This window comes from Capsicum annuum, chromosome 2, assembly GCF_002878395.1.
Source record: "Capsicum annuum cultivar UCD-10X-F1 chromosome 2, UCD10Xv1.1, whole genome shotgun sequence".
In the NCBI taxonomy this organism is placed as follows: Eukaryota; Viridiplantae; Streptophyta; class Magnoliopsida; order Solanales; family Solanaceae; genus Capsicum; species Capsicum annuum.
In genome coordinates this window covers 147,254,122-147,269,064 of record NC_061112.1, presented here as the reverse complement: position 1 = coordinate 147,269,064, position 14,943 = coordinate 147,254,122, and the positions used below count along the sequence as shown (strand labels likewise).

Genomic DNA, 14,943 nt, shown 5'->3' with positions numbered 1-14,943 from the left:
CAAAATGGAAATCAAAAAGAAGAAGATGAAGATTAAAAGGGTCAAACCTGAAAGAGGAGTGGCTAAAGGAGAACTTTTTTCAGTTTAGATAGAAAGCAGTAGAAGCAACAAGGTTTTTGTGATAAAAAAAGTGTGAGCCGGGTGTTTCTGCCTTATGGTCGTCCTAATTTCAAATATACATGATGTACCATTAGTTTTTGTGATGTGTTGTATTCAAGGTGTTTGTACATTATTGTACTGATTACTCCATACAGCTGCTAACTTGTACATGTGTTTGCGATATGTTACTAGTATTCATATTCTCAGAACGAATGTATCAGTGGATGCTAAAACTATCAATGACTCTCTAAGGGTTCCAAACCCATGCAATATAGCTTTGGAAGCTAAAATCAACAAAGGAGACATGAAAAGGATAGTAATGACTTTGGTCACTGAACAAAAGAAATTCTTGACCCCTTTAATCACGCTAGGGAGTTAGGCACCCTTCCCATGTAGACTAATTCTCGTCTTCTTACTTTCTAAAACAATCAGGCAGTGTGATACAAGATTAAGTTCACAACAAAAGAAACAAACAACAACAACAGTAACAAGATGTCAACAATGTTAGTGAATCGAAATAGGCCACACACGGCTCCACTAGGCTTTAAGATGAACAACAACAAAAGCAACAAGATGTCAACAATGCTAGTGAATCGAAATAGGCCACACACGGCTTCACTAGACTTCAAGATGAACAACAACAAAAGCAAAAAGATGTCAACAATGCTAGTAAATTGAAATAGGCCACACATGGCTTCACTAGACTTTAAGACAAACAACAATAAAAAGATAACAACAATAGTGAATCGAAATAGCCCAACTCGGCTTCACTATGTCATGGTTTATAACATTGAACTAAACCGAATAAATCAGAAATTTAAGGTAATATTACCAGTCTTTGTCGATGGGTAGCGAAACTCATCGAACCTCCAGTGTGCAACGAGCCACCCATTAGAGATGCTCTATTTGCCTTTGCCCATTCCCTCCTTGCCCTATATTTAGGAGTCTCCCATTTTTCCAAGAACTGAACCCACATATTAGGATTCAGCCAACTAGGTTTTTCCAAGTTTCTTCGGGCCTCATACAAGTGTTCTTTGATCCGTTGAGTTGCTTTCAACTTGAAAATGTGTTGTATTTCATTATCATGACAAGAATGGGCAGTGTGTGTTATTGTTTTTATCCTTTTACAGGCAGTATTACAATTCACGCATTATCATGTCTTTCACTTGCTTTAACAGGTCCTGCATTGCTAGGTGATGTTCTGAGAGACAAGAACTTAACTGGAAAAATCCCCCCCTCTCTCTGATACCGAATGTCCCTAGGATGATAAACTCTCCTATTTTTGAATCAATTATTCCATCTTATTATCTTACACAGTTGTCGATTTGCCAGCATATCAGTTGACTAGAAATTGAGGAGCTAAAAGTTTTCCTGTCTTTACCTTGCATACTATATGATATGTATAATTACTATGAGGAAGAAATATTTTCTGAGATTTGAGTGATAGATGAGATGTTTGCATAAGTTTATTGGCTATATATGATCATACTTTTGTTTTCTTTTATTCAGCGGATGTTATGCAATCCTTACATATTCCTAAGGGAGTCAAACGAGTACTTTTCAAGACACTAAACACTGACAGATAACTTATAGCGATACCATAGAACTATGCTTAAGTTACATGTTTGTTGTTGATTAAAGTTCCATTCTTAAAGATTTCTCCAAGTTATATATAGCATCTCCTTTCTTTGTTTTGACATGTTTACTATATAAGTAGTTGGTAGTTTTGTTATGTGCCACTCTTATGGTTTGTGTTTTTGTTTGTCTCTTCTCACATTAATAATATTGGAGTATGTCCAGAATTTAAAGATTCTTCCAAATCCTCGAGGAATCTGATTTGTGTTATTTATATAAAATTTCATTTGAATGCAATGGATTCTAATATCACCATAAGCGAATTAGGTTGACAGGTATCCAGCAAATTTACATTAGGTGATTAACAACAACAACAATAACAACATACCCAGTGTAGTCCCATGCTATGCAAAACTACCATTCTCTGTAAAAGCTTGCACAATAACGGATCGTTTAATATACGGGATGGGATAAGTAGAAATATCCCATAGGACTATCTTATCCCAACTTCTAAATAGTAATCCCACCTTTTTAGTACAAATGGTGATAAGCTAATACCCCTCACCAAACATAAATTTAATCCCAAGATTATTATACGTTATCCCACGTACCAAACGACCCCTTAACACGTAAAAGAACTACCCTACATCTAAAATCACCTATAATATCCAATAAAGATCACAACTTTAACACCAATATATTCACAAAACTTGTATCCATATCACGAATAAACATAATTCAAAAAAAAAAAAAAAGGAAAAGGGGGTGGAAATTACTTGCATGCCCAAGTAGGAAAACGTTGCATTAAAGCAGAAATGCCATGATAAAGAATAGTTCGAGCCTTAAATACTTCTTGAGCAACGGGAACCATAGATTTAACTGGATAATTTTTAGCCCAATTTTCAATTCTCTTAAGAATCATAGGCCTTAGTTTCCTCAAATTTACTTTTGATTTTGAACTGTAGAATCTGTACAACTCCATTGTCCCTTTGTAAATCTAATTTATCTTTTTTAGTTTTGCATAGAATGGTAGTTACCGGAATGGGTACATTTGTTGAACTCAACAATAATGGAGTTAAATACAGTTGTAAAGGCAGTAGCCTACTCGGCTCCATCTACAGCGGTGATATCTAAATATGGTGAGTGTGTGTGTGAGAGAGAGAGAGAAAGAGAGAGAGGGAGAGACAGATCATACCGCCGCCGCCGGAGCTTCAATGATTTCGATGGAGAGGGAGAAAGAGAGAGGCACTTTACCTTAATTGAAAGAGGCACTTTCCCCTAATTGAAAGAGGCAGTTTAATACTTTAATAATTAAAAATAATCTTCCGATTACTACAATCGGGTAAAAGTTAAATATATTTAATTATTCAATTTATTCAATTATTTATGTTTCCGACTACAGTGATCGGATATATACTTAATTAATTATTAATTTTGTTTAGTTGTTAGTATTTCCGACTACAGTAGTCGAAAATATATATCTAATAATTATTTAAATAATTATTTAATTTCCATATAAGGGACTGATTATATATTTAGTATTATATTTATTTAATTATTTATATTTCTGACTACAGTAGTCGGATATATATTAAATTAATTATTAATTTTATTTATTTATTAGCATTTCCGACTATAGTAGCCGGAAACATATATGTAATAATTTATTCAAATAAATAATTTATTAAATTATTTATAATTTCGACTACTGTAGTCGGAATATATATTTTACGGAATTTGCCGCCAAATATTCTGACTATTTTTGTCACAAATAGTATTGAAAAAATATTTTGTAAAAAATAAAAATTAAAAATAAGATTTCCGACTGAAGTAGTCGGACCAACTACTTATTTCAGTCGAAAATTTTCAGTTGGAAAAATACGAATTTCTGGTAGTGAAAAAACTAAAAGTTAAATTATTTTCAAACTATAGAAAAGCATGTATTTGCTTGTCATAAATATAATGGTGCTTTGTGCGCTATCAAAACAACCTGTTAAATGTTGTTTCTACAGTTCCAACCGTGTTGTACAAGTTAGTATTGCAACAATTGAAATATGAATGAGTCTTGAAGTTCTAAGAATCACCTATAAAGCACTTTCAAATATACATAATATTTGCAAATATAAGAAACTCAAGTTTACTATAATTACTTCCAACATACTCATCATGTTATTTAGCTCATTTCTCCTAGTTTTTTTCAAGAAAAGTATATGTATATTGGCACATTAGGAAGGTGCTGTTGTGATCAGCAATCTTCTCTCTCTCTCTCTATAGGTACGTACCCTTGAAAGGGAAATCATGTACTGTATATATGTGTAGGTTACAATCAAAGATTAAAATACAATATCCACACTAGAGCAAGCGAATAATAATAATAAAAAAAAACGATGGGAGAAATGAAGAAAGTGACTAATAAAGCAGGTAAAACATACTGTATATATATAGTGATAGTAGTAGTAGTCTTTGATCAGTGCCAAACATGAGTCAGTTATGAGTGGCTTTCAGCTCTCCACACCATTTACACTTTGTAAACTAACTCCCTTTTGCATGTGCCACCTTTAAGGCTTTAATTCTTCTAGGTCTCTCTCTAATTTTCTTCCAATTTAATTCTTCTAGTTATATACATTGCCAATGACACTATTAATACAAGTACAATAGATAATAACAAGTTTATTACTACTACTTTTATGCATATTAGTCCCTCCGTAATAATTTTCCACTAATTGCTTACTTTTTTTTGTCCGTTTAAAATGAATGTCTCTCTCGCTTGTTGACAATGCAAGTATTTTATTCTAACAATATGATGGTGTAATATACCACAAATTAAATTATCATTGGAAGTATAAAATGAACAAAATGCCTCCTTTGTGCAGCAGCCACATTTTGACATTTTACATTAGTGCATTTTAGTATAATCATTTAATATTAAAATGTGCATCAACACAATCAAAAGATTAAATATTATTTTAATAGTATATCTGACATATCTTTAATTTAACATCATAAAATTTAAAAAAAAAATTTTAAATGTTTTTTTTTTTTTTTTAAGCTTCATATCAAGTTAAAAGAAGAAAAACAAATTGAAAATAGAGGACTTGTAACTACTTTTGTCATAATATTTTACTTGTAAATTATCTCAGGATTAAGTCATCTTTTTTTTTTTGGTCACCATAATAGTAAATATTTTTTACATTATTCTTTGCGCATAAAACCCAACGGAGGAAGAGTGGAGTAAGATAATTCACTTGAACTCCTTTGTAGAAAAATTTTTACAATTAATATTTTCAGTGCATCTACAAGTTATAGAATCCTTTTTGACATAATATGTTTTTTGTGATCCCTTTACTTAAATTTTTGACTCCGCCACTAATAAACTATTAACTCACTCTTTGGGGTGTTCAATAGTTCAGGAGAGAAGAGATAATTAAAAGGGAGGAAAAAGCAAAGAAAGCAACATAGAAAAAAGAAATAGCTAGGTAGTCCAGAAAGTGACTGGTATGACCCTATCAACTATACTAGTATGCCACTACTGTCATGCAGGCAATGCTATAAGGGGCACAATTGTCATCTAAACACTAAACTCAACCAAATACTTTTTTCTATTCTTTACTGCAATAAGAAATTGTCATTGGGATGACTCACTGCTCCCCTTATCCTTTTTTATTATAAATTCAAAATATTGTATTTGGTTTCCAATAGCTATAAAGATTGACAATTAAACACTATATTAGCTGAAAATTGAGGGATCGATTGAGTGAACAAAGTTTTGATAATGATAGATTAACATTTAATGAAATGACGTTGAGATGTCAATTTAACCTACCTTAGTTTCAAACTTTTAAAAGAAAATTGTACCCTCGGCAAATTAAAGTTTATTTACTTAAATTGTAAGAGTTCTCGTGATGAATCATTAAACTAATCATTAACGTTATTATCCAGATGTTGCAATCATGATTAGGAAACAAAATGAATAAAGTTTAAAATAAAAAGCACGCAATTTAATTGTATCTTCTGTGCAAAAGTTGTTAATACGATTCCTCATCATGTCAAAACAAGTTGGTATCATGGTATGGTACATTTGATTAACTTGGAAAAATGATGAGTAAACTGTGAGAATCCTTCTGTTTACGTACTGTAAATATATTTTTACGTCTTGTTTAATTATTTCTTACTACTCACTGTGAATTTATTCCTGAAAGTTTGGTTAGCATATTATAGTTGATCACATATTAATTGTCCACTTTCTCCTTTTGCACAGCCCTTTAGAAATCATAAATTATATTAATTTAATCTTAATTTTACAAATTTATAAATAATTAAGGATATGTTTTTAGTAATTTGAACAATTAATAGGGACAGTATTATATTGGGAGTACCAGCTAGGAGGGTGTATCTGTCAATTTAAAATGTCACCAAGTAATTCAGGTATTTTATATCTTTCTCCAGTTAGTTTAAAGTTTATTTGTCAAGCAAAGAAATAAATTGGAAACAAGTACTGGTAGACACTTAATGGAATATAAAATTAGTTGAGTGAAAAAAGAGAACAGCGACCTCTTCTCTATTTTCTCCCCTTATGTCTTTCTCTCTATCTCTCTTTCCCACACAGAGAGGAGACAAACACAGATATGTGTGATGTTCATATATCAAACACAAATAAAACCACAATATATATACAGTTGAAAGAACTCCATCTTCTTTTTTAAAATACTATATTTTATGTGTTATTGTTAGCAAGCTAGTTTGATTCTCTTTCCAGAAGGCGATTGCAGGGACAGCACTCACTGCAAAGAGATTAAAAAAACAAAAAAAAAAAAAAAAAAAGAAGAGGAGAGAAAGAGAGAGATAGAGAAAAGACAGCCTCAGAAACAACAGAAAGCACAGAGAAAATAGAGAGAGAGAGACTGTCAACACAGCTTTGGCTTTCAAATCCCACGAAGAGAAAACGATATCTGAGTAACCCTTTGCACCCCTTTTCCGACCTCCTGCTAAATTCTTATGAGGTTTGTGCGCCTACATGAATAAAGCTGATTGATGAAATCACTTTTTTTAAGAAAAGAAAAGAAAGAAAAACTCTTTTTCTCTCCCCTCACATCCCTTACTCTTTGTCACACTTAATTATCTTTTTTTCAATCTCCTGACAATAATTGTATCCCATGATGTATTATTTTAATGAGTATAAACTGATTTTAACTATTTCGTGTCCGATCCATGATAGATACATGAAGAGAAAAGATATGATGAAGAGGAACACAACGTTGCCATGGGAATAGCAACACAACTAACAACTAGTCCTTGCGTTACATCTCATAATTCAAAGGGTCATCAATATCCAGTAATTCATCAAGTCTCGGAAAACCTCAATTCTATGTCCCAAGACTATCATCATCACAGTCTCTTCAGTTTCCCTAATGGGTTCGAGAGGGAACAGCACCACCAGCAGCAGCAGCAACAGCAGCAGCAACACATGGCCGGTCAACAGATCCGTCGAGATAAATTGCGAGTGCAAGGATTCGAACCTCAATCATTTGAAGAAGAAACTAGTGGTCTCCCAGCAGTTTATGAGACCGCTGGAATGTTATCTGAAATGTTTAATTTCCCTCCTGGAGCAGCTGCACCCAACGCAACGGAATTAATTGAAACTCAATTCAATCCGAATTTTAGACAACCGAACCCAAACCTGAATCCACGGCCGCAGCAGATTCATGCTGCGGCCATGGGAAACGAGTGGTTCGGGAACCGACAAGGGATGTTAGTGGGTGGAGGTGCAAGTCAACAATTGGGATATGCAAAAAATCATACTCCTAATGCGGCGGAGTCCATGCAACTCTTCCTAATGAATCCACAACCAAGGTCACCTTCGCCATCTCCGGATCCTAATTCAACTTCTTCAAGGCTTCACATGTTGTTACCCAACCCATCATCTACTTCAACACTCCAAGGGTTTCCCAATCCGGCCGAAGGATCCTTCGGTCAATTCATGACATGGGGGAGTACCGGAGCAAGTGCCGCCACAGCAACACATCATCTCAATAACCCGAATGAAATTGGAGGAGTAAACGTCGCAGAAAGTCAAGGTCTTTCTCTATCCTTGTCATCTTCGTTACAGCACAAGGCGGAGGAATTACAGATGAGTGGGGAAACTGGTGGTATGTTGTTCTTCAATCAAGGAGGACCTAGTACTTCCGGACAATTCCGATACAAGAATTTGAATATGGGTGGCTCAGGAATAAGTCCAAATATTCATCAAGTCCATGTTGGGTATGGGTCATCATTAGGAGTTGTCAATGTGTTGAGAAACTCAAGGTACGCGAAAGCTGCCCAAGAACTCCTTGAAGAATTCTGCAGTGTTGGGAGAGGTAAATTCAAGAAGAATAACAACAAAGCAGCAGCCACGAACCCTAATTCCTATCCGAGTGGCGGCAACAGCGGTGGCAGTAACAATGAAACTTCTTCAAAAGATGTCCCTCCTTTGTCCGCTGCTGATAGAATTGAGCATCAGAGGAGGAAGGTCAAACTTTTATCTATGCTTGATGAGGCACGTATCTTATCTCTCTCCTTCTCTCTATCTTAGGGGTCAATGGCCAATCATTGTTGTTTGTTTAATCTGTTAATTAAACAAAAAAAATCTTACGCCAATGTTTTTGTAGAGTCAATATTTTATAAAGGAGGACCAGAAAAGGCCGGCTTTCGTATTACATTTCGTCATTTCCATAGATTGAGTTTGTTTCATTTGATTACATTGTGTTTAAGAAATCAGTATTTGAATAATTAAGGAGTACTAATTCGACGTTTTTAGATTTTCCAACAAGTAGAACAATTAAGTGATATGTTCCATTATTGTCGTAATGTTAATTAGCTAGTAAGATACCATCGGACTAATATTGCAAACAAAGCTCGTTAACGTCAATCGTGGTTGGTTTAAGTTTGACCATAATTTTGATCTTCAGTAAGTACACAGTGGCAGGCTAAAAAACACAAATATAATGAGTATATATATTTTCACTTCACATCAACCATCATTTCAATGGTACTAATATTGATTAGATATTGAATTTCTTATTGTTTCTTCAAGTAACGTCTGCATCATAATTTTTTTCTTGTTGTTGTTGTAAGCAGGTAGACAGGAGGTACAATCATTACTGCGAACAAATGCAGATGGTGGTAAATTCATTTGATTTAGTGATGGGTTTCGGCGCAGCAATTCCCTACACATCACTAGCACAAAAGGCAATGTCTAGGCATTTCCGGTGCTTGAAAGATGCAATAGCAACACAATTGAAGCATAGTTGTGAGTTGTTAGGTGAGAAAGATGCAGGCACATCAGGATTGACTAAAGGAGAAACTCCTAGGCTTAAAATGCTTGAACAAAGCTTGAGGCAACAAAGGGCGTTTCACCAAATGGGAATGATGGAACAAGAAGCTTGGAGACCACAAAGAGGCTTACCTGAACGTTCTGTCAACATTTTAAGAGCTTGGCTTTTTGAGCATTTTCTACATCCGTACGTCCATCTATCTCCCTACTCTATGTATGTCTTACATTTATCACGCTATGACTAAGCTATCTATACTAAATTACTGATTAATAATAAAATATTTTTTTATATTATTAGATTGTTTTATCTACTCATGAAAATGAGAGATGGTCTGTTATTACAAGTTAAATTTCTTTGATAGATTGAAAAAAAATTGAGTTGTTACTTCTTTCAACTTACGTGACACTTTTCACTTCTCGTCATTCAAACTATGTAAGATTTGACAATATTTTAAAGGCATTTTTTCACCGTATTAACATGAGGAGGATTGCAATTTATAATATTTATCTTTATAGTTATTGAACATCTAATTTTGAAATGTTTAATTGAAGTAATGCAATTTAGTTTCAAATTACTCAAATCGACTCTCGAAAAACGAAAATATGTCATATAAATTGTGATGGAGGGAGTATAAGAAAGGTCTCTTTATGGAAGTATAAAAAAACTTTTTCACTGCCTATGTATTTAAAGTGTTGTAGCAAGCAGTTTTCAAGTAACTAATCCACTTTTTATAGCAAATTACTTGGTACATTAGAAGTATCTTTTAGGTAATGTAACAGTATATGAAATCTTTTAAATTACTCGTACATTTTTCCATTGACAGTAATAAAGTCTAACCTTTTTCACAATCCCAAGTCTTAACTCCTAATACCGATGGAATCCGAATCTTCTTACATTTTTACTGTATAAACAAAAGTCCAAAGCCCCATTATTATGGAATTATGAAGAGACAAAATGAAGCTTCACAACCATCAATCAACTTTTATTAGTCTAAGACACATTTCCAACATATCTTTTTTAGCTTTTCCTTTTTCTTTTTTCTTTCCCTTGCAGTGTCGTGTCTGGGTTAAAAGAATTTCAATTCAGTGTCCTTTGATGTATAAAGTAAAATTTATGTTTATGTTCTTTACTTTTTTTTTTTGTTGTTGTTGTTGTTGTACAAGCTCTTTCTCCTGGATCCAATGCCCCTACTAGAGCTGACATAGGCATGAATTTGAACAAGAAGGAAAAGAAAAAGAACCTATTCATTATAAGCTGACATTGCATAGTAGCAACAATAATGATGATAAAAGCAACTGGCGAACTGTTCTGTCCCAGTTTACCGATTCTTGTCTCAATTTACACGATAAACTTTCCTTTTTAGTTAATACAAAAAAGAATGATTTCTGTTTTCATTTGTCAATTATTTAACGACGCTATTAATATTTTAACAAGTAAAAGTTTATTAAGGTGTATTTTTCTATTTAGAGAGAGTAGCACTATCACTTCCTGAGAGTTAATTTAACTAATCATTAAATCTAGATAAAAATATAGATATTCAAAACCTATATGAAAAACACGATAAGTTGTCATTTTTATTTACATCAATATAATAAAAGTACATATCAAGTGTTAATCAAAATTTACATAATTTGAATCTCTAAAAAGTACGAAATGACACATAAATAGAGAGTTGTGCTCGACATTATATTATTGGTGAAATGAAACAGAAACAGAATCTATTTATGTATCTAGTGAAATGAATGTAATGAAAAAAGATGAGTGCATGCAGTTTTTTCTGGCATGAACAGTGGCAGTGTGAGGTACTGGTGGTTCTTGGATTGTCACGCCCATGCAGATGAAAAAGAAAGTGTCAATTCAGAATTACGGATAAAGAAAGTATAGTCATCTTTTTATACAGTTTTGGTAATGAATCTGACTTCTTCTTTTATTTGTGTGTGGTTGGTTTTCCTCAGGTATCCAAGCGATGCTGATAAACATCTGTTGGCAAGGCAGACTGGTCTCTCCAGAAACCAGGTTAGCTTATCTAATATAAATCCTCTCTCCTATCCCTTTCAAGCTTTCTTATTCATATGCATATGCATATGCATAATATGCTACTCTTTATGTTTTTTTCTATGAAATTTATTAACAAGTAGTTGTACTTAAAACTTTTTGAGAAATATGAGTGAAGTACTTAAACATAAATTTGCTCCGCCCGAAGTGGTTCAGAGTATAAGCCTATAAGGGAGAAAATAGTTGATTTTAACTAGGGATTATTGGTTAAAATAAAATTCTCATATTGAAAACTATACCAAAATTAGCTAATGATCCCAAAAATTTAAAAAGAGAGTGACGAAATTGTACTCAAAGAAAAAATTGTTTAACTTTCAAAACAGTAACACCTTCACATGAAATGAAGTGGGGGGAGTATTTTCAGCTTTTGTTTCAAGAAATAAGTTAATGTATGATTTATTTAACAGAAATAATAGTACTATTTAAAAGATTAATAGTACTACAATGGGGTATATATACATTGCCTGAAAAATAGGAGGAGTTATTTGTGATAGCATGCATTATTTAGGCTTTCTTTTTTCTTTTTTTCCCTTAGGAGTTAGGGCTCAGCAAAGAACATTTATTTTTTCCGTTTATATAATGATCTACAAAGACATAAATTCTAGATTTGTAAAAGACAAGACCATCTTTGGAATAGTAAGTGCAGAGGCAAAGTATATTTTTCGACGACCCATTAAATTTTGTCCATTGTCCCTCTTTCCCTCTTATGTCTGATGAATGTCCAACCCAACCAAACTTTTCCCTATTAATTAAATGCCATACGTAGAGATCTCATGGGATTCCTCTTCCTTTAAGACAAAACTTCATATCAAAAAAATGAAAAATGTTGGACATGAATGATCTCAATTTATTGACACGTTCAATTTCATTCACTCAAAGATTAATATAATCAACAGTTGTGGGGTAGTATTAACTATGTTGAACGTTTCTATAGTTCTATTCTTTACTTCTATCAAATCAATGAGCTTTTCATGCTTCTTCAGAAATTTTCTTTATTCTACTCTTACTCTATGGTGCTTATAATTAGTTTAATTGCCTTCTATTTAACTAGCATTGAATCCAAATGGTATGATTTTGTAAAATTCCTTTAACATGATTATTATATACTTCATCCGTCTCAATGTATATCACCTTTCGGAACTCTAGAGCCATCTTTCCCGATATCAATAATATATACTAACTCCATTTCAATTTATTTGTATCTTACTTTTTCTTTTAGTCCGTTTCAAACGATTGCCTATTTCTTTTTTGACAACTCATTAATTCTAAATTTTCGTATGACCTGTTTAAGACTACAAAAAAAATCATTTTAGTACATTCTACATTTCTCTAGTTTATGATCATATGATTCAAAAGTCCTTTTATTTTATTTTATTGCTTAAAGTCTATGTCAGGTCAAAACTATGTAAACAAATTGAACCTTCATGTACTAAAGTTTTTGTTATATCAAATTTAATAAACGTCATAAAGGTGAAATAGTATATGAATGTGGTAATATTTCAGGTATCAAACTGGTTCATAAATGCCAGGGTGCGGTTGTGGAAACCTATGGTAGAAGATATGTATCAACAAGAAGCCAAAGAAGAAGAAGAGGGTGCTGGTGATGAAAAGAGCCAAAGCCAAAACAGTGGCAATAACATTATTACCCAAACGCCTAATAGCATGAGTAACTCTTCTTCTACTAATATGACAACAATAACAACAACAGCAGCAGCCCCTACAACTACGACAGCACTAGGTGCTGCAGAGACAGCAACAGCTGCCACTGCTATAACTGTTACCTCAAGCAAAAGATCCCTAATCAATGCCCCTGATAGTGACCCTTCACTTGTGCCAATCAATTCTTTCTCCCATAACCAAGCTACTTTTCCGACCAACATTCATGATCCCGACGCCGCCGCGTGCCGTCGCGGCGGCGGCGACGGAACCACCACCAATACTCATGATCATATGGGGTCCACCATGATAAGGTTTGGGACCACCGCAGGTGACGTGTCACTCACCTTAGGGTTACGCCATGCAGGAAATTTACCAGAGAATACTCATTTCTTTGGTTAATAACTTATACACTTTATTACTAGCTACCTCATGCTCATAGTACAGTAAATTAATTAAAAAACTGAATTTGCTTGAGCTCATCATAATTTATGCCTTGCTTTTTGTTATAAATATTCCATAATTAGCTTTATGTTAGCAAGTGCTTTGAGATATTTACTGTAATTGTATAGTTGTAGTAAGTAGTAGTACGACGACATTATTAAATTTTCCCAACAGCTTTTTGTTTCTTTGTACTTATAGTGTCTTGTACCTTCATGAAAGCTGATTTTGGACAATAAAAAGAGTCTCAATGAGACAGTATTTTCATATGTTTTCGGTTATTTATTTATTGGGTTTGGAATCTCATACAAGCTTGCAAAATTCATACTGTTAAAGCTTTGTCAGTCTCATACTGTTCAAATTCTTCCCGCTCTAAGTTTTGGTCAACCTTTCCATTATCGTGAAAAGATTTATACAAAAAATATTTAACTAGCATTTGAAAATGCAATAGAATGTTGTGAACGTACTGGAAATTCATTTATTCGTTGCACCTAACCAACTACGACATGTCTATATATTTTAATTTAATTTTTTACATTGACTTGATGGATACATAGTCTTCACATGTAACATGTTAATGTAGTACTAATTAATATGATTCATGACTCGAATAGCTCATATATTTTTCATATTATAAACTCATTGTATACGTATACAACTATACATATATATGAACCTGAACAGATTTAGAAAAAGTACATATATGTCATTTACCAAGGTTACAAACTGCAGAACACTTTAAACACATCAATTAATCAAAAAAAATTCTTGCTTAGCGCCTAGTAACAATAAGACTTTTTTGTGTTTGTGGGGTTGGGAAGCTAGGAAATATGTCAATCAAAGTATCCCCAAATATGTCCAGACCTACAATGGGGAAAAGAAGGGGACAAATGAGGGAACGCATAAAATGCAATCATAAGGTAGCTAGAAAACTTTTCATACAAGAGATTATTCCTCAATTATTATTTTGTTACCGTGTATGGTGATAGAAAGCAACAATCTATCTGATCAAATTGCTATGATCTCTACAATTTTAGAATATTATTATCAAAAGGCATTTTTCTGTTGTGAGCAAAATCAATACATATCCATAGGGATGGCAATGGGGCGGTGCGAGTACGGTGCGGTGCGAGTTTTAATCTATGTGGGGCAGTGTGAATTTTAAGTTATGCGGTGCGGGTGCGGGGCGGGTTAAAGTAATTTTTTTTTTAAATGGTGCGGTGCGGGTTGCGGGTATATGCGGGTTTAAATTAAAAAAAGCTAAAAATTAGTATTGTTCTCGTGAATATACCTAAAATTATATGTATTCTTTACTTTAAAAATTGATGATACTTAAAATAACATGTATAACACTACAAATAAATAATTTTATGGTAACTTTTTTAACATCTCTATTCATTTAATAAAAATATGCTATTTGATCATTACTTGTACACGTTATACTTTTTGACAAATTTTAGTGAAAAGTGCTATAATAGAAATTAGTTATTATTTCCTAGTTGTAGATTTAAAAATATTATGATTTTCAATGGAGTTATGATTTTTTCAAAAAAAAGGAAAAAAATAAAACATGGGGCGGTGTGGTGCGGTTATGCGCGGGTATGAATGTGGGGCGGGTTTATGCGGGTTTAAAGGTGATGCGATGCGGTTTTAAAACTTGCGAGTTTAGAAAAAATCTGCACCGCACCCGCACCGCACCGCACCGTTGCCATCTCTACGTATCCAACTGTCGCAGTAATGTATTACAGTAATTAATCACTTTATTTCATACTAGTTATTACTCTCTCCATCTTAATTTATCTGA

The 14,943-nt window shown here is 33.4% G+C and overlaps 1 protein-coding gene across 1 annotated transcript; it reads left to right on the top strand.

The window, feature by feature from the left end:
• Positions 1-6,166: 6,166 nt before the first annotated feature.
• On the top strand, positions 6,167-13,408 carry LOC107860369 (BEL1-like homeodomain protein 4). Its single transcript, XM_016705704.2, has 5 exons — positions 6,167-6,674; positions 6,890-8,209; positions 8,791-9,173; positions 10,943-11,003; positions 12,546-13,408. Exons 2-5 carry the CDS (start codon positions 6,935-6,937, stop codon positions 13,098-13,100), a joined length of 2,274 nt encoding a protein of 757 aa, XP_016561190.1. The 5' UTR covers positions 6,167-6,674; positions 6,890-6,934; the 3' UTR covers positions 13,101-13,408.
• Positions 13,409-14,943: the final 1,535 nt, after the last annotated feature.